We start from the raw sequence: 23,448 nt of genomic DNA on the forward strand, positions 1-23,448 counted from the left end.
TTAGGAGGGCGACAGCAAGGACAAGGCCAGGTGTAGCCAGGCAGACGAAGGAAGTGAGGTGGCTAACAAAAATGCCTTTAAACTCCACCTCCCAAGTTATTCCCTACGAAGCTTCCTTCAGACCCTCAACACTTAGTCCATTTCTTATTTCTCTTTCACTTCCAAGAGAAGCTCTCCTGTCTTGTTCAGTTTATGACATAGCCACAGCCTCCTCCAAGTAACTGATTAGTGTCCAGTAAGAACAGGATTAAATATATATCTTCTTGTTTTTCACCATTCCAAATACAGGCAATGGCTGGTGGTAAAAAATAAATTGTCTCCTTTCTGTTTGTTTTTAAAAAAAAAAAAAAATTAGGACATTCACGTTACAATACTGAAGAGTGAGATTGGGAGCAGGGAACTCTCAGAGGTGGAGACCTGCACATTCATGTTACAATAATGAAGACTGAGATCGGGAGCAGGGAACTCAGAGGTGGAGACCTGCACATTCACGTTACAATACTGAAGAATGAGATCGGGAGCAGGGAACTCAGAGGTGGAATCCTGCACATTCACGTTACAATACTGAAGAGTGAGATCGGGAGCAGGGAACTCAGAGGTGGAATCCTGCACATTCACGTTACAATACTGAAGAGTGAGATCGGGAACAGGGAACTCAGAGGTGGAGACCTGCCGCGTGTTTCCCTCTAGGCCCTTAAGTGCTACCTTTTGACTAACCCCACGTTTCACAGAACAAACCCTTTTATTAAAAGGGGTGCAGCAGAGGAAAATGAAGGTCTTCCTGCCTGGTTTGGTGCTTTTAAAAGAGCATTAAAATCAGAAGGCTGCAGCCTCCTTTCTGACCCTTCCCTAAAGTCATTAAATCACTCCTCCAAGAACAAGGCAGAGAAAAGAAGGGCACTGAGAGGAGAGGGCAGCTGTCCCAGCTTCCACAGAGTTCTCCCCAGGCCAGGGAGTGAGTGACAAAGTATCCTGGAGCCTGAGGGTGGAGAGTAAACTTAAGGCCAACAGCTGGCAGGTGAGAAAGAGCACCCTGGTCTGAAGGAGAACAATCTTCCTTTCTAGAAAGTCAGGGATTTCAAACTCCAGTAAAGGAACAAAAGGCGAGGTGCAGGCAGAGCTGTGCAGCTCCAGAGGGGGCCTTAACCCTGCTGCTCCTCTGTCCATCGCCCCTCCCAGCCTCGCCTGCCCCCAGACACCTGCCTGCCAGGCCCAAGCCTCTCACCTTCATGTGTTTATTGCACCAAGATCCTCTTAGGCAATTCTGGTGACAGTTAAAAAACTGTACTTTTGGGCAGTGCCTGTGGCTCAGTGGGTAGGCCGCTGGCCCCATATACGGAGGGTAGAGGGTTCAAATCCAGCCCTGGCCAGCTAAAATAACAATGGCAACTGCAACAAAAGAATTGTCGGGTATTACAGCGGGCACCTGTAGTCCTAGCTACTCAGGAGGCTGAGGCAAGAGAATTGCTTAATTAAGCCCAAGAGCTGGAGGTTGCTGTGAGCTGTGATGCCACAGCACTCTACCAAGGGCAACAAAATGAGACTTTATGTCTCAAAAAAAAAAAAAAAATTGTACTTTGTAATTAACTGTCACCAGTATAGAAGCTGAAAAGTCATGAATACAACAGTTCAAAACATTTTACAAAAAAATAGCCCAAACAACAAATATGCTGAGACATTAAGTCTCTCTAGAGAAGTAAATTTTCTCTCCAATCTGCTATTTTCAACGTGTATTTATTGGAAATTCACAATGTATTGGAACTATTTAAGTGAACAACTGGAGACAAAAAGAATAAGATCCAGCCTGCCCTATGACCTAACAGACCCGCGACCCAGCCTGCCCTATGACCTAACAGACCCGCGACCCAGCCTGCCCTATGACCTAACAGACCCGCGACCCAGCCTGCCCTATGACCTAACAGACCCGCGACCCAGCCTGCCCTATGACCTAACAGACCCGCGACCCAGCCTGCCCTATGACCTAACAGACCCGCGACCCAGCCTGCCCTATGACCTAACAGACCCGCGACCCAGCCTGCCCTATGACCTAACAGACCCGCGACCCAGCCTGCCCTATGACCTAACAGACCCGCGACCCAGCCTGCCCTATGACCTAACAGACCCGCGACCCAGCCTGCCCTATGACCTAACAGACCCGCGACCCAGCCTGCCCTATGACCTAACAGACCCGTGAACCAGCGATGTCATGGAAGAGCGCTTCCTACCAAGAGCACTGGCCCCTGTGGCCCTGTGGGGTGGCACTCTCAGACAGCCAGAGTGTGCTCTGCTGCACAGGCCACCTAAAGCAAAAGCAAAAAAGCTGTGGGAGACAGGTTAAGCACAGCTGGGTTGTGAGAGGCCCTCTGCCTGCCCTGAATGTCACCAAAGCTAACAGGGAAACACATGGGCAGGTGGGAGGGGGAAGGCGAGAAAGGAAAGGGGGGGGAGAGAGAGGGAGTAGAGGGAGGAAGGAGGCGGAGGGAGGCAGAGCCAAAGGAAAAGAAGGCAGAAGAGGAGAAGAGAAGAGAAAGAAAAGGGTAGGAGACAGGGAAGGAAGGAAAGACCTCAGAGTGGAACAGTCTGGGGGGGGGGGGCACACAGCTACCCCAAGCAACCATTACACACATGAAAAACCCCATGTAGAAGTCCCAGGCACAGTGTGCTGGGCCCTGGGCATGTAGTGATTCAGACACCCCCAACCACCTCAAGAGCTGCCATCTGAGAGAGGGACGCAGCAATCCTGGCCCCACTGCCGCCAACTTAGACTGCAGCATCTATACTCAGCAAAGAGCCAGAGGGCTACAAGGTATTACATGGGCAGTGAGTCAGTATAAAATAAGTAAATAAAAATAAATTTGGTACAATAAAAAGGACATTCCAAAAGAGAACTTCTTGAGTTCCATTTTTAACAAAATTCAACTTGCTTTTTATCATAAAATACAAATTCCCAACTTGTTAAATCAATTTATTTGAGAAACTTGTTTTGAAGACAGTGTTATACTCTCAGAATTCATTTTCCCACAGAAAATTCCACATTTCCAGACCAGTTCAAAGAAAGACTCTTCAAATCATAATGTAATAGGATTTACACAGATTATAGGGAGATAGTGAATTACAGAGAATTCTCCATCATTTAAAATCATATTTTAAAGGGAAACCAGATTCAAAGTGTACCCTAAGAGAACACACACCACCCTATGACCTCCCCTGTCCTGGAGTGAGATCGGGCCTGTCCTCAAAAGAAGGTGCAGGGTGGTGGCTGGGTAGGGGGCTCTCCACTGGGCCCCTCAGGGAAGCACCAGGTGGGAGAGCAGGCAGATCCCCGGAAGCGCTAGGTGGGAGAGGAAGCACTAGGTGGGACAGCAGGCAGATCCCCGGAAGCGCTAGGTGGGAGAGCAGGCGGATTCCCCGGAAGCACTAGGTGGGAGAGCAGACAGAGCCCCGGAAGCGCTAGGTGAGAGAGCAGGCAGATTCCCAAAAGCACTAGGTGGGAGAGGAAGCACTAGGTGGGAGAGCAGGCAGAGCCCCAGAAGCGCTAGGTAGGAGAGCAGGCAGGGCCCCAGAAGCGCTAGGTGTGAGAGCAGACAGAGGCCCGGAAGCGCTAGGTGGGAGAGCAGGCAGATCCCTGGAAGCGCTAGGTGGGAGAGGAAGCACTAGGTGGGAGAGCAGGCAGAGCCCCGGAAGCGCTAGGTGGGAGAGCAGGCAGATTCCCGGAAGCACTAGGTGGGAGAGGAAGCACTAGGTGGGAGAGCAGGCAGATTCCCGGAAGCGCTAGGTGGGAGAGCAGGCAGATTCCCAGAAGAGCTAGGTGGGAGAGCAGGCAGAGCCCCGGAAGCACTAGGTGGGAGAGCAGGCAGATTCCCGGAAGCGCTAGGTGAGAGAGCAGGCAGATTCCCGGAAGCGCTAGGTGGGAGAGCAGGCAGAGCCCCGGAAGCACTAGGTGGGAGAGCAGGCAGATTCCCGGAAGCACTAGGTGGGAGAGCAGGCAGATTCCCGGAAGAGCTAGGTGGGAGAGCAGGCAGAGCCCCAGAAGCGCTAGGTGGGAGAGCAGGCAGAGCCCCAGAAGCACTAGGTGGGAGAGCAGGCAGATCCCCGGAAGCGCTAGGTGGGAGAGGAAGCACTAGGTGGGAGAGCAGGCAGATTCCCGGAAGCGCTAGGTGGGAGAGCAGGCAGATTCCCGGAAGAGCTAGGTGGGAGAGCAGGCAGATTCCCCGAAGAGCTAGGTGGGAGAGCAGGCAGAGCCCCGGAAGCGCTAGGTGGGAGAGCAAGCAGAGCCCCGGAAGTGCTAGGTGGGAGAGCAGGCAGATTCCCGGAAGTGCTAGGTGGGAGAGCAGGCAGATTCCCGGAAGAGCTAGGTGGGAGAGCAGGCAGAGCCCCGGAAGCGCTAGGTGGGAGAGCAAGCAGAGCCCCGGAAGTGCTAGGTGGGAGAGCAGGCAGATTCCCGTAAGTGCTAGGTGGGAGAGCAGGCAGATTCCCGGAAGAGCTAGGTGGGAGAGCAGGCAGATTCCCGGAAGAGCTAGGTGGGAGAGCAGGCAGATTCCCGGAAGCACTAGGTGGGAGAGCAGGCAGAACCCCAGAAGCACTCCTCACCAGGACTGAAACCAGGAGGACTCTCAGCATCAAGTGCTCTGTCACAGGACAAGGCACAGAGACGACCTGGCTCCAGGTTCTAAACCCACCAGGTACCAGCTGCTTGACTCTGCGTAAGTCATTTGACCCCTTGGTGTCCTGACCATCTTACCTTTAAAAATCTACCTCACAGGGTCATTTAAAGGATGAAATGAGTTAATACATATGAAGAACTGAAAACAGACAGAACATGTAACATGAGTTCAACAGGCCGGGGTCAGTGCCTGTGGCTCAAGGAGTAGGGTGCCAGCCCCATATACCGGAGGTGGTGAGGCAGTGGGTTCAAACTCAGCCCTGGCCTAAAACTGCAAAAAAAAAAAAAAAAGTTCAACAGGCTGGGCGGGTGCAGTGTCTCACACCTATGATCCCAGCACTCTGGGAAGCTGAGATGGGAGGATCACTTGAGCTCAGGAGTTGGAGACTTGCCTAAGCACAGCAAGACCCTGTCTCTACTAAAACTAGAAAAATCAGCCAGGAGCTGGGGTGGGCACTTATAGTCCCAGCCACTCAGGAGGCTGAGGCAGGAGTCCAGGAGTTTGAGGATGCTGTGAGCTATGATGACACCACTGCTCTCTAGAGCCCTAGGTGACAGAGGGAGACTCTGCCTAAAAACAAAAAAAGAGAGACAGAATTCAGTAAATGGTAGGTTTACATAAGGAAGTTCACCTTGTAAGAAATTACTTATAAGGCTCATAAAAGAAAATGTATCTAAAAATGAAGTAAGGGCTAATGACACAGACATGAACTGCCATGAAGGAACACAGGAATAAGTGACCCTGGGAACAGCTGGCCCTCCCTGCCCTGGTGAGATCAACACAGGGGCCAAGCTGCCCCGGGTCAGTGTGGCTAGAGAGGAAACAGGGCCCCCCAAACAGCAGTGACCTTCCAGAGGCACTAACTAGAAAACCTAACACAAATCTAAAAGCTGAAGCCACTGTCATATTGACAAAATCACGCCAAATGACTGTTCGTCAGTGGCCTTTAAGGCAACGGGTATTTATTGAACATGGAAAAGAATCCCAACAAGATTCATCCTCCTCCCCAGTCTCTCCGGCCTGCCCAGCCCACTCTTCACAGAGCAGACGAGCATTTCACACAGGAGCAGTGATCGCAACACCGTCAAGCTCAAAATCCACCAGGGGCTTCCAACCACCCTCACAGAAAGCCCAGGACAGGGGGTGGCCTGTGGCCTGGCCACAGACTGTCCCCTGCTCCCTGCTCCCTGCTCCCAGGCCCAGGGCCCAGTCCTGAGATAGCACAAAAAATACATTGGGTCCTTGTCTCTGGTTCCATGAACAGAGCTCCTAAAACCCTTTAAACTTCCTGAGTGAAAAAATATGCTTTCAGTGAATGAACAAATACAAAATTTTACCAGAAAAGCAGAATAACAGTATAAAAAAGAAATATAATAGAAATTCTAAAATTGAAAAAAAAAAAATCTCTCAAACTAAAATATCACTGTATGGGAACAACAGGGTGGGCAGGGAACTTGAAGACAGAGCGACAGGGACCACTCACTCTCTAGACAGAGGGGACACAGAGCCTCAGGCTGGTGGAACAACATCCAAAGGTCTACCTGTAACTGGAGTCCCAGAAGAAAAAAAGCAGAATAATATTTGGAGAAATAATGACCAAAAATTTCCCAAATTTGGTTTAAGAATTAGTCAGAAAACCACATTCAGGATAATCACTGTCAAACTGCTCAAAACCAAGAATCAAGGAGGATCTGGAAAGCCGTCAGGGAACAGCCACCCAGAGCTGTGCTGCTCAGAACGTAACAAAGGCTGTCACTGTGTGGCTGGGGACAATGGCCAAGGTCACAGACAGGGAGCGCCTCCTTCAAGTGCTGAAGCTGAACACCTGCACCCAGAGTACAGCGAAGGAAACCAAGATAAAGACATCATCAGATAAAATCTGAAAAGAGTTTCTCAGCCCTAAGGAAAACAACACCAGAAACTTGAATTTGCAGAAAGAAAGAAAGGCACTGTACAAGGTAACTTCTGAGAAAACTAAGTAGGGGCCACACACGTGAGAAGGACGCTTCCTGACGTGGAGAGGACGGAGTGATAGACAGGCTCAGGCTGGGGGTAGGGGGTCCCAAAGGAGACAGCAGGGTCAGGAGACCATCTACGAAAGGCCAAGAAGTGACCCTTCTGGGCATGTGAGACAGTTTCAGTCACAACCACAACTCTGACACAGCAAACGCAGCATAAACAGCACACGAGTGAGGACGGCACGTTCCAGACACGGGGGGGACAGTCGGAAGAGGGAGGGGGCCCACAGACCACAGCTCACCAGCCCCTGAGCCTAACAACAAGCAGCTCTGAAAGGTCCCGCAGCAGACTCGGACCTGGGTCTGAACAGCGGCACCTGGTGAGCCACGAGAATACAGAAGCACAGCACAAAAACACCAAACTGGCAGCCTTGGAAACGGAAAACACAAAAGCTTTCAGAATACTCATGACTTGTTCTTCGATAAAGCAGAGAAGGGCAACAGGTGGTCAGGAAAGCCAGCCTCATGCATTCCAGCTCACCACAGAACTCCATCATTGGGAGCCACAAGGCAGGAATTTAAGGAACTTGATCAAATATAGCCACACCACATTCAGAGACAGTATCCAGACCGAGGCCTTATTAGAGGTCTGACATCATGCCTGTTATTACCACCCTTCAATTCATTTTTTTAATCAATAATGCGAGCACAATTCACACACTGTTGTAAAGCCCAGCAGAGGTCTGGCAAAGTTATTTTTTAAATGTACTATATTAATTTATTTAGACAGCATTATCCACAGCCAGTAAGAAAAACAGAGGTGAACATTTACTCCTGTTTTGTACACAAAATGGCCCCCTGCTAAGACCTCAAGTTGTTAGCAAATGAGGTCTGTTGGCCAAAACAACAGCAAAGTGATTCCCAACTACTCTTTGACAGCGAGGTAAGTAATCCACTTTATGCTAAACAAAAATGCTGCAAAAAAGGAAAATGAATGTGAGTTTCTACTTGAAAGCCAGAATTTAGTTTCTCTGGCATTCAGCTTTCCTTGCTGTCCAATATAAAGTGCTTGACAAACCCTGAAGTCCAGACAGAAATCTTCCTCACGAGTAAACTGTCACCAATTCAAAGAGCTAGTGGAGCAAAAGGCAACTCCTCCCTCACCACTGCCAAGACTCAGACACAGCTGCAGGGAAGACCAGAGAACCACCAAAGTTTAAGAGAAAAAAGCATTCTTTTCCTTCTGGTGGTTCTAGAGATAAAAATTTAAAAATAAAATGTGTCACTTTCCTATATTAAATCCACAGTTAAAACCTATAGCTTTTCATGCGCATCACTGTTTTTTGTTTTGTTTTTGAGACAGAGTCTCACTATGTCGCCCTCGGTTAAGTGCTGTGATGTCACAGCTCATAAAACAACCTCAAACTCTTGGGCTTAAACAAGCAGTTTTCAATCTGTGGGTCGCGACCCATAGGAACTGTATTAAAGGGCCGTGGCATTAGGAAGATTGAGAACCACTAGTAAGCGATTCTCTTGCCTCAGCCTCCCAAGTAGCTGGGACTACAGGTGCCCACCACAACACACAGCTATTTTTTGTTGGAGTTGTCATTATCGTTTAGCTGGCCCAGGCCAGGCTCAAACCCACCACCCTCAGTGTATGTGGCTGGCACCGTGACCACTGTGCTATGGGCAGTGAGCCACACATCACTGTTTTAAGTCTCCCAAAACCTAGAAGGCACCTAGCAAGTATCCTTTAATATCTAATGTAAACAAAGAACATAAAATTGTCACACAGAAAACACTGACAGTTGATCATCCAGAACATGCCTCCAGCCCTGAAAAAGAAAATGCTGGGAAAGGCAAAACCAAGCCTCTCAACAGTAGCAAAGCATGTTCTATGTACTGCAAGAAGCATTTCCTCAATTCCTTGAGGGTCTCCCTCGGCAGCACACAGGACATGTGAGGGGCTGAGCCGCCTGACACCCTCGCAGTCCCCCAGGCGCGTCTCTCCTCTTGTGAGCAGACTCCTCCTCCCTGCTCTCACTCCCCAGAACACCTGCAACGTCGCTCAGTGCGCCAGGGAAGTCTTCCCCTTCCCTGAAGGTCTCTGCTATGAAAACTAGACAGTCTGAAATACAGCTGTGACTATAAAAGCTGATCTACCTGAAAGAGTTAAAGAATAACCTAATTTGCATCTTTAGAAATGTGAATTCTACAACTTTAGCAAACTTGACACTTTCAATACCAACCACATTCACCTGGGTATTGCCAGCTTTCAGCTTCTTACTTACCTGGTGCATTCTTCTAAGGACTGTACGAGCATTTGCTGGAAAGAACATATTTCTTCTAGATTTCCCATTAAATATGAAGTGTTTGCTGAACTTAACCTAGAGCCAAGAAAAATAACAGTAAAAATATGTAAAGAATTTTACTTACATTGTTCTCCTCTGCCATCTAAAAGTCTTAACCTAATAAACGAATTGCTTAAATTAAACAGGTACACTGAATTCTGTTCAGATTTCACCCTCTATTTTCTGAAACAACAGAACAGCCTAAGGTGAAGACTATGTTACAATTAATGCAATTTTCCATCTAACTTACTTCTCACTGGTCTGTAATGGCCGCAGATAGGTTGAAAGCACAGTCTGAAGTTCTTTAGAATATTCATTTTCTGTTTCTAAAATATTCTGTAGCACCTACAATAAATGATAAATAAGTGTTATATGACATTTCAGATGTTATTAGACACTAAGATTTATAAACTTTGGAAAATTCATTACCACTGTTAAATTTACTCGATGGTTTCCATGTATCACTTGTGTGTTAATATCATCATTCCCCATGATCACTAATTACTACACCCACATCATGAATTGTTAGGAAGGCCACACGACTGACTCTACTTTACTACCAACCACATCTGACACAATATCCCCAGAACAAGGCAGGAATGAATTCCATTACCAGATAAGCAATGCCAAGTCACCGTCTGGTCCCTTTGTTTTTTAGTTCACTGCTTAGGAGAATCTGAGACGAGTCTGTTCAGGTAAGGAGGAGGAGCCGCTGACAGTCCCAATAGCAAGGACCAGCCTCCGTAGCACTGGGCTGTGCAGAAGATGCCATTCCGCAAAAGTCCCCAGTCCCAAACACTCACCCAGCTTGCACTTACCAACAGAGGCTATTACAATAAACCTCCAAGTTACAACTGTTCAACTAATGTGCTGACTCGCACCATGAACAGAGGCTGCTGCAAGTAATAGGTAAATGTGCTTGGTCCAACTTACACACAAATTCAACTTAAGAATAAACCCACAGAAACTGTCGTCTGTAACTTGGATGCTGCCTATGTATACTAGGTCCAAGCACAGGCAAAGCTTACCTACCGTGACATCAGTCAGAGAAAAGGGGGGTGGGGGGCCCGGGGAGGGCAGAAGATGCACTTCTGGGGTGTTAAGTTCTGTGTTTTGATTTGTGCAGGGATATGATGTACACATTTGTCAAAGCTCATTGAGCTGTACCTTTAAAATCTATGCATTTTAATATATATAAACTCTCTACTAAAAAAAAACAAAGTTCATTCCTAAAGAACTAAAAAACTAAAATCCATTTCTGGGAACTAAAGGCTTTCATTAAAGAATATGACAGTCTCAGATCACCCTACACACTGTATTTATTAAAGGTCTATTAATCAATTGTTAAATAACCACTACTTTAAAGACAGCAGAATAATTATAAATCAATTTTAAAATTAAAATGTTTCCTGATACCCTGTATGAGTAGCAAATTTAGCCAAAGTTAGTTAAGTTTTAAAAACTGACAAATATAAAGTACAAAACAGCTGGAATAAAACATTCACGTTCTCACCAGCAATCATGGACACCAAAGGCACCTCCCAGCATGGGACAAGAAGGCACCAGATACGGGCACAGGTGTAAGAGAGAATGTGGTCACCAGGCTAGGTGCCTGCATGAGCTACCCTGCACACACATTTCCCTGCACACACATTTCCATCCAGAGAGGCCATCCCAGCCCAAAGAAAACAGCTGGCACAGAGCAGAGCCTGAGTGGCCGGGGGTCCCTGTTCTGCAACACTCTACCAGGCCTTCTCTGTGTGAGGCTGAGGGCAGGAGCAAGGCCCCCACACCCAGCGAGAGTGCAGAGTAAGACCCTACCTCAGCTGCTCCCCTCCACAGAGCCAGTGCCCTCCACATCAGGACCTACCAGGCTCTGTCCATGTGTCAACGGCACGCACCAGGACACGCTGTCTTTCAAAGCTGCCAAAGCTCTCTAAGTCAACGGTATAAAACAAACAGCACAAAATAAAGATGTGAAGCCGCTCCATTTTCTACTCATGATTTTTGATAATGCAAAACATTAATTCAAACACTAAAGAAAAACGTCAGCAAGCTGGATTTAAACTCCAGACCGGACAGACACAGGGTAGATGTGCTGCTCTCTGCGTTCTGGGAGTGCAGCAATTCACGAGTAAATGCAAACTTGACTAAATAACTTGCAGACTAAACTATCTAAAACCCAAGAAGCTCTTCCCCCAGGGACACTGAACTCCAACTCTTCCCTGAATGGGGCTGTTCACAACCCAGACACTGGGTGAGCAGAGGAGGAGGAAGCTCGCTGCTTTGTGGGGAAATGTGGATGCTGATCTCACCATCACAATGCCCTCCCTGTGAGAAGCCCTCGCTGAGCACAAATGCCAGAGGCCTGGTGGACAGGGTGACACACTGTGACACCAGCCACTACATCACCACATGCTTCAAAAACCAGACCTGATCCCTCAAAAAGAGCCCAAGAAGTAAGCAAGCAGAAGGGCACCTCAAACTAAAAAAAAAGAGTAAATCAAAATAAATTCTGTCACAGATATATAATTAGAAATGTTCTTTTCCAATGTGAAACCAAAGAGGAGAAACACGATTTAGTTTATTGATTACAAATGCCAGATACCTACCAAGCCACAATGCTTAGTGTACGTGCCTAAAAACTGATACGCCTATGTTTTCCAACAGAAAAACATTCCTATGTGTACAATAAGGAAAAAAACCACTAGGAACCATTGTGAACAGACACAGAAGAGTAAAACTCAATGACATTTCTCACTCACAGCACTAAGCATAGTATGCAGAAAGAGAGGTTTTTTGTAAGAATATACCAGAAACAATTCCAAAGAACTCTCTGCCAAAAGGCTACATTTGTTAAAATAGATACATTGGTTAATTTCAAATACTAATCTTAAACACTATTTTCAAATAGGTGTGGAAAATATCTATTACACTCCCTACCAAACAGTGCAGCTACATGTGGCTCTTCCACAAACACGCAGCCAGGCTGGCTCAGGCTTGCATGGCCGTCCCCTCCATATCCCCATCCTCCCTCAGCAGCGCACCCGGGGGTGCCGGCCATCACCTTTCTGCCCCTCCTGGCCTTCTGAGCACTCTGGCTGCTGCAGGACCCCATGAGACAGCCCGGCCCGGCCACCACAGCTCCATCACACAAAGGCCGGGGGCCCAGAGACACATGCAGGTTTCAGGGAAAAGCTGTCTTTGCAGTCGCAGCCTGCCGGCCCGGAGAGCTAAGCCCAACCAGCAGGAGCCTCCCATCCCGGGCAGAGAGTCGAGTCCAGCCGAACAATGGTGCCACTCAGGGGGTGGGCGGCACCAGTCACGCCACACAGACAATCCCTACACTGTCAGCCATTGAGCAGAGCAGGACAGAGGGACTGGCTCTTTCACCTCGCAAGCGCAAAGGCTCTTTCTCTATCAGCAGCACCATAAAGGAGCATTTCGTGTGACTTCATGACACCAACGAGCTACAGCTATCACCATAGGCTCTGATAGGTGTCACATGATTTTATTTTTTAAAATTTCAGATTAATACGAGAGTGCACATCATTAGGTTATGTTGTTTGTGCTTGTAAGGTTAAGTCGGAGGTGTGCCCTCTACAGGGGCCCTGTCCCAGCAGGTGGGGACTAGCCACACCCTCCCCTCCCAAGGCCAGCAGGCTGTTGGTAGACATGTCCACCAGGGAACACTGCCCAGGTTTCATTCATGTGTCATCAATGCTTCCTTCTGTTATTCTTTTAAGTAATTATTTTACATTTCATCTCAGATAAAAGATTATCATCATCATAAACTAAAATCAAATTTCCACACCATAATCCTAATGCTTCAACACAAGACGACAAACTAAAAAATGGCCCTTCCACCCTCCCTGCCCACGGCCTTGACAGAAGAGCCATCGTGTTACCTTCTCCTTTCACTATGGTCTTCTTAAACTTTTAAGTATTTAAATTTCCAAAAAGTCAATTATAAAACAAGACTTCACCAGTCACAGCCTCTAATAAACAGGTGGCTACAGGGATGGGAGAGGGTGGAAGGGCCATCAGTCAAGGCAATCCCCAAGCCCTGCAGGCTCCATAAGCCCCACAGATCACAAGGACACTCAGTAGCCAGGGACAGCCCTGCCCAGCAGTTACTAATTTAAAATAGTCTGTTGATTTCCACCTGTCCTCAGTAATTACTCAATACTTAATGACTACTTTAAGACATTAACTCTCAAAAAAGACTTTGGAGGGCTGTGTATATGTTTTATACTGCATCTTTTGGAAGAAGTTGTTATTATTGGAAATTCATAGGGTCTTGGGATAGGTTTTTTCCAAATGTTTAACATTTACTAGGTAACAGCTACCGCAAAAGCTTGCCAGTCCACTATGACACATGTCATAGAAGGCAGCTGACGTCTGCAAATACAGCCCGTGCTGTGTGCACAGCGGGCCCGCAGAGCCAGGTAAACCTGGGCTCACATCCTGGCCCTGCCACTTGCAACCAGTGACCACACAAGTCTACTACTCTGTTTTCTGTCTTCATAAAAGGAGTTTTAGTGAGTTAGGACAGTTATTCAAGTGTTAAGTCTCTGACTAACCCAAAATATGGAATCCTATTTGGAACTTCTTGAATGAATCCTTTACTGAGGTAATGTTTTCACAAGAGAGCCTTTCCCTCATTAAACAATTCAATTATTCATTCATTCAACAACAAGCACTTAGCTCCTACTCTGTGCCAGGCTCCTGCTACTACCTGGAGACCTTTATCTACATATCTTAGTCTATGTCAAAGAAGGAAATTATATAAAAAGCAATGGGGGGCTAAGTCTATTCAAGGAGCCAGCAGGCACCTGCCCACATACAATACAGGTGAGCCAGGGGATCAAGCAGCACATGCCCCCAGTGTCTCAAGTTCCCTAATAATCAGCCCACACACTCACAGGCTCCAAGCAGAGGATTCCTCTGTCATAAAATTTAAAACAGGGGTTCTCAACCTGTGGGTCGCAACTCACAGGAACTATATTAAAGGCTCGCGGCACATGGAAGGTTGAGAACCATTGACTTAAAAGAAACCATGGGTTAAGGTAGAGAAAAGTCAAGAGAAAAGTGTAAGATAAAAAGAATGAAACAAAACTAAGGTTGAGGATTAGTGCTGAGGGAGGGAAACGGGCGTCCTGCTGCTGGGGGGGGGGGGGGGGGCTCAGTGACTCCTCTTGGCCACAGGACACTAAGGGAGCAAGAAGGGGAAGACAGGCACGGTCTCCTCTGGAGCACGGAGAGTCTGTGGCTCACAAGGAGGGGAAGACAGGCACGGTCTCCTCTGGAGCACGGAGAGTCTGTGGCTCACAAGGAGGGGAAGACAGGCACGGTCTCCTCTGGAGCACGGAGAGTCTGTGGCTCACAAGGAGGGGAAGACAGGCACGGTCTCCTCTGGAGCACGGAGAGTCTGTGGCTCACAAGGAGGGGAAGACAGGCACGGTCTCCTCTGGAGCACGGAGAGTCTGTGGCTCACAAGGAGGGGAAGACAGGCACGGTCTCCTCTGGAGCACGGAGAGTCTGTGGCTCACAAGGAGGGGAAGACAGGCACGGTCTCCTCTGGAGCACGGAGAGTCTGTGGCTCACGCAACGGATGACACTGGACTATAAAAACACGCCCGCTATGTATTACTTATGGATTAAGGCTAGTGAGCATGATCTACTACATCACACTTGCAATAGTTCAAAGGCAAAAGTGCTACTGCCTTTCTGTGGTGTTTGGCACAGTGGAAGCCCTGTTTCTTGTCCCCATACATAGCAAGGCCGACACAAGGCACCCAGAGGAAGCCTGCAAAATAAAGCCACCGTGCATCACTGACCACAGTCGGCCGCAAGGACCTGTGTCTTCCCAGGCCAGCAACAGAGGGCACTCTCACCTCCCACAAGGTTGACTCGAGACCACCATCCTCTCCAGGGATGGGCATCCCAGCCCTTTCTTTGATGCCTACTGGGAAAGATGCCTGTCCCCATGCTGTGAATGCAACGAATAGGCAAATCTGCCACGCTAGGGCCTATCATGCCACAGATGCCTCTCCTTTAACTGCAGTCTCACAGGTCATCCTCAAAAGTCACTAGGATGCCTGTTTGCAAACAGAATGGTGTGGTGGTCTCGGTGATGCCTTCTGTGCCCAATGCCTGAATACACTTCATGCTAACCACAGACACCTCTACGTGTCCAGCACCTTCTAGGTACCTGAAGGTCAAGGTGTTTTCCCATCACTCTGCGGAGAAGAGCTGGTGGAGACAGAGAAACAAATCTGTGTGACATACCGACTAAGGACAGTGAGAGACGGAGAATGAAGGGTGCTGCCTGTGCGTTCCCAGAGAACAGCAGGAGACACGCAGCAAAAAGAAACCAACCACCAAGGGCTCTAGAAAAGCACAGCTGCCTGGTGTTACCAAGTAAAAGTGGAAGGAAGATTAACAGAGAAATGAAAGAAATGCTGTTGGCACCAAGTTTTTGTTTTTTGAGACAGAGTGTCACTATGTCACCCTTGATAGAATGCTGTAGCGTCACAGTTCACAGCAACCTCAAACTCTTGGGCTGAAGTGATCCTCTTGCCTCAGCCTCCCAAGTACTGGGAACTACAGACACCCGCCACAACGCCCGGCTATTTTTAGAGACAGGGTCTCGCTTGGCTCAGGCTGGTCTCAAACTCCTGAAGTCAGGCGATGCACTCGCCTTGGCCTCCCAGCGTGCTGGGATTTACAGATAGGAGCCACCATGTCCAGCCTGGCACCAAGTTTAGAAGCTTCTAACTCATTTCTTCTAACCCAACCATTTGGGCGTAAAGTACAAGAGACGTAAAGTAGCTCTGTCTTTGCTACACTACTGTGGACCACACTGCTTTGTTCATGAACAGAGCCTTCCCTAGAAAAGCAGGGGCAAGGCAGCTCCAGCAGTTAAAATTTCCATTACCTACAACAAAACCCATAAAAGACTTTGTTTTTTGTTTGTAACCATGTACGCAAAATCACACACGTACCACATAACACTCTAAAAAGCTAAGAAGGTACTGGAGCCACGTCCCAGAAGCAAACACCCAACCAGCAGAGGGACAGGCAGGGCAGGGAGCTGAGACGTGACAGAAGGCCACAGCCCACGAACTGCGGGTCAGCAGACACTCCGCAAGCTGACGGAGTTGAGGTGGGAGCTGGAGTCTAAACAACCAGACCAAGACCAATGGGAAGAACCCAGAAAGTGGGCAGGGGAGGGCAAGGTTCAACCACAGACTTCTAAGGAAGAGATGTATCTGGAGCTGACCACACCAGGGGAAGAAGTCACAGACAGCTGCTGAGGTGAGGTGAGGTGAGGTGAGCAGCATGGCGCACAGAGACCCGTGAACCAGAGAGGTGAGGAAGTCAAATTATACGAGAAAAACAAGGCAGGACTGAGAGAAAACCACCGTATCACTTGCAACAACCTAAGCTCCACAAGGGAGGAATCACTGCCGTTTCTGCTCTCTGCAGCCCCAGCGTCCGGCGCAGATCACACATGTGCTACACGAGTGAGCTCCCCACGGCCGGTCTGTTCTGCAGTAGGACACTGGAGCAGATGGAGGCCCATGGTGGGAAGGCTGAGGACGCAAGATCCACAGCACAAGACTGAGCTGATTCACACTCAGATCTGTCACAATTCTAGATCATTTCTTAGTCCAGCTACAGAAAAACGAAACACTCATAACACTCTGACCTTAAGAATAATAAAGATTGGGAAGAAAGGAAGAAATAACAAAATCAATGTCCATTTACCACAGAATTCAAAATACATACACGTTTAGAAAGTTTAATCTGCTATTATCACACCCACTAGGTATTCGCCAGCAATTTAAAGTTTTACCTGAGAATATTATTTTCCACTACTGTGTCGTGTCAAATGCGATAGTTCAGAAACAAAGATTTGGATTATACAGACTAAATACCACAGAGATTTTTTTGAACTTAAGTTTCAAAATGCAGCAAATTTTAGGACCCAGAAACAGCTATCTTGAGCCTGAGTAAGACCTGACACACTCCTATAATTCTCTACCACTTGCTGTGTGACACAGCAACCCTGAGGAGGTCAACGCTGACAGGGACACTGGACGGGAAGTACCACGTCAGCTCCAGACACTGACTCGATGGCACCCAACACCCAGAGACTTGTAAGGGTCTGAGGAGACAATCACAGTACGCCCTGCATGCAAGAAGAGCAGGGTGCACGGGCGCACAGTGCACAGTATTAAAACAAACCTTCAAATTACAGAAATACACAGAGGTGAGAAGGAAATACGCCCAACACCACTGGTGAACATGTCCGCATGGCAGGGAAGGGACCGCATGTGTTTCCTTCTTCACACTCCAGGCAGTTAACCTCTATTCTACTTTCAGTTTTACAGGCATTTAAAAACTCACTACATATGAAAACGTTTGCAATTACTCACCACATTGTAATAACTTTTGTTAATGGCAGTTGTATCAAATCCTTTGGGAGGACTCTTCAGCGCCCCGGACTTGGGAGACACAGGCTTTTCTGAAATAAAAATATAATGCAGTTTTACCAATCAGCACTAGGGTGACACAACACACGACCCTGCCCACAGCTGCCCCCTCCGCAGATCCTCAGGCGGCTGGGGTGAGGCCCCCACAGCGACAGGCAGAGCGGCAGGGACCCAGACTCAGAACTCTGCTCACCCAGGCCCCAGAGCAGGCAGCCAGCACGCCCACCACCATCCATCTTCCCAGGTGCAGTGGAGAGCGCCTGAGAGAGGGCGCCACACCTGTCAATGCCACCACAGCTGAGCTACACCTGGGGCTAACAGCGCATGAGCACAAAACACTACACAGCTAAGAGAAAACGGCGGCACACACGGAACAACAGAAAACATACAGGTCCACAGCGCCGGGCTGTGTGCGGAGATCCCTCCTGCCTAGGCTCGGGACAGGCAGGACCCGGTCTAGGCCTAACCGCCACCACACGTTGACAGCCACACAGAGGTGAGAACAGGGAAAGGCTGCAGGGCCTCAGGGACTTCCCCATCAGGCAGGACAGTTAAAGTAGTCAAGACCCCAGCAAGGACTCAGATGTCTCAGAACTGCACAGCTTCCATTCAACAGAGACTCATACAGGGTGTTAGGTGCTGAAAAAGCACTTGCTAAACAAAAATGTGGCACTGTGCCTGTCTGTCATCAGTGGGGGGGGTGTCACAGCTTCCACAGATGTGTGTGTGCATGTGTGTCCACCATGGGTTTCAGGATGGGGGTGCATGTGTGTATCACGGGCCCCATGCATGGTGTGCACGCATCTATCAGGGGTTCCTGCGCGCCCATCACTGGTACAACAGGGTATGTGTGTTCATCCATCACTGCTTGCATGAGGGGCATCTCTCACTGGCTGTCCAGGGCTATAAGGCCAAGGTATTAAACTGGGGCTAGAAGAGGGAAGAAGAGGCTTCTTCCCCATTCTTCCCCAGGAAATTGGTCAGCACTTCCTGAGGGCCCTGGTTCATACCAGTGCCCTCTGACCTTGCTGCTTCTGCAGGACTCCTGCCAGCGGGAGTCACCGTCACAGAGGGGAGTGCATTTGTCCCTCTGGCATATGAGCTGACAGGACCAAGCAGCACATACACTATCTCTGTCCTTGCCCCCTACCATACCCACACAGCCCAGGCTTCAGGCTGTACCACAACTGCACCTTCAATCCCAACCACGTCAGGCTTGAGGCGCCTAGAGCCAGAGGAATCCTCAGTACCACGGTCTCGTCTCAGCAGCCCAAACCCACAGAGCCCCCACTAACTCACAGTCTTTAACCTCCTACGGAGCTGTTCACGTAGTTTAGTGCACCACTGTGAAGTTTTTCCAAATGGTTGAAAATAAAGAAAACAGGTGTCACTGCTACTTGAAGGAATTTTCTCCACTCACAGGATGAAAAACAGAACCCCAAAGGAAACAGATTATTTCTAAACTGTAAGAAATTCAAGGAGGAAAACCAATCTATTGCTCCCAGTGCACTTCCTGTCTCAATCTCGTGTCTATAGCTAAGAACCTTGCACAGAAAGGCTGGTGTCACAGGAAGGAGAAAATTCATAAACTAAAAAGCGGATTTAAGAAATGGACTCAGAGCGGCACCTGTGGCTCAAAGGAGTAGGGCGCCAGCCCCATATACTGGAGGTGGTAGGTTCAAAGCCAGCCTCGGCCAAAAAAACTGCAAAAAAAAAAAAAAAAAAAGAAAGAAAGAAAGAAAAATGGGACTCAATATATATATAGCCCAGAAAAGAAACAAAAAAAAAAAAAGAAAGAAAGGGAGGGAGGGAGGGAGGGAGAGAGAGAGAGAGAAAGAAAAGAAAAGAAAAAGAAAAAGAAAAGAAAAGAAAAGAAAAGAAAAGAAAAGAAAAGAAAAGAAAAGAAAAGAAAAGAAAAGAAAAGAGACTCAATATATATATAGCCCAGAAATGAAACAAAAAAAAAGAAAGAAAGAAAGAAAGAAAGAAAAATGGGACTCAATATATATATGTAAAACACAGAAAAGAAACAAACAAACAAACAAACAAAAAAAAAAACAGTAAGAAAGAAAAGTACCAAAAGCCACTAAGGGCAAAACAAGACATGGAATAGGCTTTGCAGGAGAAGACAGAGCAGGAGAGGCACCCTGGGCGAGGGGCTCCCAGAACTGAAGCAACCCTGGTCCTTGGGCTAAAAAGGGACTAGTTTGGAGATGTAGAGGTCACTCTCCTGCCTGCCAGAGGCAAAGGACCTGCGGCAATTTCAAGCAATTCAAGTACCATAAGGCTTTTTTCTGCTTCTTATTAGAATAATAAGAGTTTCCATCATTCTTTATTCTCCTCCTCCACCTCGCCTGGCCGAGGCCACCCTTCCCTGCAGCACTGCGGGCGTTAATCCTCCTCTACCTCGCCTGGCCGAGGCCACCCTTCCCTGCAGCACTGCGGGTGTTAATCCTCCCTCGCCTGGCCGAGGACACCCTTCCCTGCAGCACTGCGGGTGTTAATCCTCCCTCGCCTGGCCGAGGCCACCCTTCCCTGCAGCACTGCGGGCGTTAATCCTCCTCTACCTCGCCTGGCCGAGGACACTCTTCCCTGCAGCACTGCGGGCGTTAATCCTCCTCCACCTCGCCTGGCAGAGGCCACCCTTCCCTGCAGCACTGCGGGCGTTAATCCTCCTCCACCTCGCCTGGCCGAGGCCACCCTTCCCTGCAGCACTGCGGGTGTTAATCCTCCTCTACCTTGCCTGGCCGAGGCCACCCTTCCATGCAGCACTGCAGGCGTTAATCTTCAGACCAGGCACCGGCCCATGTGCCCACCAGGGTCCTCGCCCCCAGGCCTCCTGAATCTCTCCCCCTTCCTGTCAGGTTCCCACCAAGGTGACGCACGCACGTCCTCACAGGCAGGGCCTGATAAGATAGTAAACGCCTGGTCTTTGTCTGAAAATGTTATCATTGCACCATCACTGTTTTTCCCTATAGTTTATTATAAAAATTTATAAATATAGATAAAAGTAGAGAGAATAAACACATAGGTATTCGTACCGCGTGTCAATGGTCATCTGCACATGGCTAGTCTTGTTCTGTCCCTTCTCCTGCTCTTCTAGAAACACCACCAGTAATTCTTAGAATGACAGCACTTTACCCATCAATACATTAATGTCTATCTTGCAATAGGGATCTTTTCTGAAATCAAAACCCTAACATCAGGCCGTGTCACACCTGACAACATTAATAATAATGCCCCAGTGTTATCTATCACCTCGTCCATATGCAAATCTCCTGCCACAACAAGGCCTTTTTGTAGCTGGCTTATTTGAATCAGGAGCCAGACTACACAGCACAGCTGGTTGTTGTTGTGCCTCCAAGTCTCTATCAGACGACGGAAGTGCACCTCCACTCTGCCTTTTTCTGGATGCAGCAGAGACCAGGGAGGACAACCACCTTCCCTTACCTTATGTGCTGTTCAGGCCAACTCAGGGAGCTTCATAAAAAGAAACCCACTGGCTTTCCCACTGCTGTATTTCTGAGTTCCCACAACAGTGGTCACTCAAGTATAAATATTTATTGAACGGACATTGGCTGTGGTTTACATATAATTAACAACCTTGACAATCAATATGAAAAATGCAGCTGACCAAAGGCAGAATGTGGAGGGTCAAGTAGGGCTTCATGTTGCAAAGCTGGGTCCCAGGAAACACCTGCCAACTGTTACTGAGATACAAAACAAGATTGAAGCGCGTTTATTTAGAACTGCCAATAGGGGCGGCGCCTGTGGCTCAAGGAGTAGGGCGCCAGTCCCACATGCCGGAGGTGGCGGGTTCAAACCTAGCCCCAGCCAAAAATCACAAAAAAAAAAAGAATAGAACTGCCAATAAAGGGAACCAACAGAAGATCAAAGTAACAATATAAAGAACAAGCCTGGAAGAAAGAGGAAAGGAAAAGTACAGAGTCAGAATCCAAAGGTACCACCCAGAGGGTACACAGACACACACACACTCTGGACACCACAGGTCTGGCTCCTGGTGACCACAGGTGGGAGAGCCACGTGCATATAAAGTTGTCTTTACACTGTAATGTAGTCTATTAAGTGAGCAAAGCATTATGTCTTAAATATAAATAAAAAATACACACCTTAATGACACACCTTGAAATACTTTACTGCTGACAGTCGCCTAAGTGTTCAGCAGATCCATCTTTGTGCACATGGAGGCTCTTGATTCGGTGACGAGGACCAGGGTGGTGGCTGCTGAAGGCTAGGGTAGCTTTGGCAACTTCTTATAGACAATGATTAAGTCCCCGCATCAGCTGACTCTTCCATGAAAGATCCCTCTGCAGCACATCACGCTGGTGGACAGCATTTTACCCATAGTTGAAGGTCTTTCAAAACTGGAGCCAGCCTCTCAACCCTGCTGCTGCTTCACCAGTTGAGTTCATCAATATTCTAAATCCACTGCTGTGACCGCACCCATGATCACAGTGTCTCCACCAGCAGTAGATTGCATCTCAAGAAACTACCTTGCTCATCCATGAGAAAGCAGCTCCTCACCCATTCAAATTGGATCACAAGATCACAGCAACTCAGCCCCATCTTCAGTCTCCACTTCCTAATTCTAGTTCTAACTCTAGTTCTCTTGTTATCTCACCCTGTCTCCTACTCTGGAGAGCAGTGACGCCACCCCAGCGCACCGCAGCCTCAAACCACTGGGCTCACGCAATCCTCCTGCCTCAGCCTCCTGAGTAACTGAGACGGCAGGCACACATCACCACATCTGGCTAATTTTTTATAGAAACACTATGTTGCTCACGCTGATCTCAAGCTCTAGGCCTAAAGTGATCCCACAGTGCCCCCCCCCCCATACACACTGCTAGGATTACAGGTATGAGCCACTGCACTTGGCCCCTATCAAAGTCTTCTGCCCCTGAAAGTCATTCATGGGGGCTGGAGTCAACTTCTTCCAAACTCCTGTTCATGTGGATCCTCTAGACACCTCCCATAAATCGCCGAGGTTTTTAATGGCAGAATGGCATTCTAGAATGCTGAATCCTTTCCACAAGGTTTCCATTAACTTTGGCCAGACCCATCGAAGCAATCACCATCTATGGCAACAACAGCCTCAAAAAAGAATGTATTACTTCAACAAGACCTGAAAGCTGAAATTACTACTTGGCCCACAGGCAGCAGAATGATGTTGTGTTAGCAGGCATGAAAATCACATTAATCTCCTTGTGCACCTCCATCAGCTCTGGGGTGACCTGGTACAATGCTAATGAACAGTAATGCTGTGGAAGGAGTCCATTCTCCCTGAGCAGTAGGTCTCAACAGTAGCCTTAAAATATCCAGGAAACAGTGCTATAAACAGCTGTGCTGTCATCCAGGCTCTGTTGCTCCTTTTACAAAGCACAGGAAGAGTAAATTTAGCATAATTCTAAGGACCCCATGATTTTCAGAATGGTGAATAAGCACTCCTTCAATTTAAAGTCACCAGCTGCACCAGCCCCTCAAGAGACAGCCAGCCTGCGTAAAGCTTTGAAACCAGAAATTTACTCTTCCTCTCCTGCATTCCAAGTCCAAGACGGCATCTTCTTCCAACACTGCCCTGGAAATCTGTTGCTTAGTGCAGCCACCTTCATCACCACCTTCTGGATCAGGTGCTGCTTTACCTTGTGCTTTTACGTTGCGCAGAAGGCTTCTTGTCTTAAAACTCTTGAACCAACCACTGCTGGCTTTTAATTGTTTCTTCCGCAGTTTCCTCACCAAACTTAACTAGTTCTAGCTTTCGATTTAAAGTGAGAGATGTGCAAATCATACTTTACTTGAACACATGGAGGCCTTGCAGGATTATTAATTGACCTGATTTCAGCATTGCTATGGCTGAGGGACTAGGGAGACCCGAGGAGAAGGAGGAGACAGGTGGTCAATGGGGCAGTGAGAGCACACACAACATTCATCAGAAAGGGCACCGCTCACGTTGCTG

The 23,448-nt window shown here is 48.1% G+C and overlaps 1 protein-coding gene across 11 annotated transcripts in view; it reads right to left on the minus strand.

The window, feature by feature from the left end:
* The window catches only part of ARHGEF7 (Rho guanine nucleotide exchange factor 7), a 151,548-nt gene that overhangs the window by 42,822 nt on the left and 85,278 nt on the right, over positions 1 to 23,448 (minus strand). For all 11 annotated transcript variants that reach the window (XM_053563068.1, XM_053563064.1, XM_053563063.1 and 8 more), the window contains 3 exons: positions 17,418 to 17,506; positions 9,224 to 9,318; positions 8,914 to 9,009 (listed from right to left, as the gene is read on the minus strand). In XM_053563068.1, coding sequence (XP_053419043.1) covers positions 8,914 to 9,009; positions 9,224 to 9,318; positions 17,418 to 17,506 — 280 coding nt within the window. The remainder of the gene's footprint in view (positions 1 to 8,913; positions 9,010 to 9,223; positions 9,319 to 17,417; positions 17,507 to 23,448) is intronic.

Source organism: Nycticebus coucang, chromosome 15, assembly GCF_027406575.1.
Source record: "Nycticebus coucang isolate mNycCou1 chromosome 15, mNycCou1.pri, whole genome shotgun sequence".
In the NCBI taxonomy this organism is placed as follows: domain Eukaryota; kingdom Metazoa; phylum Chordata; class Mammalia; order Primates; family Lorisidae; genus Nycticebus; species Nycticebus coucang.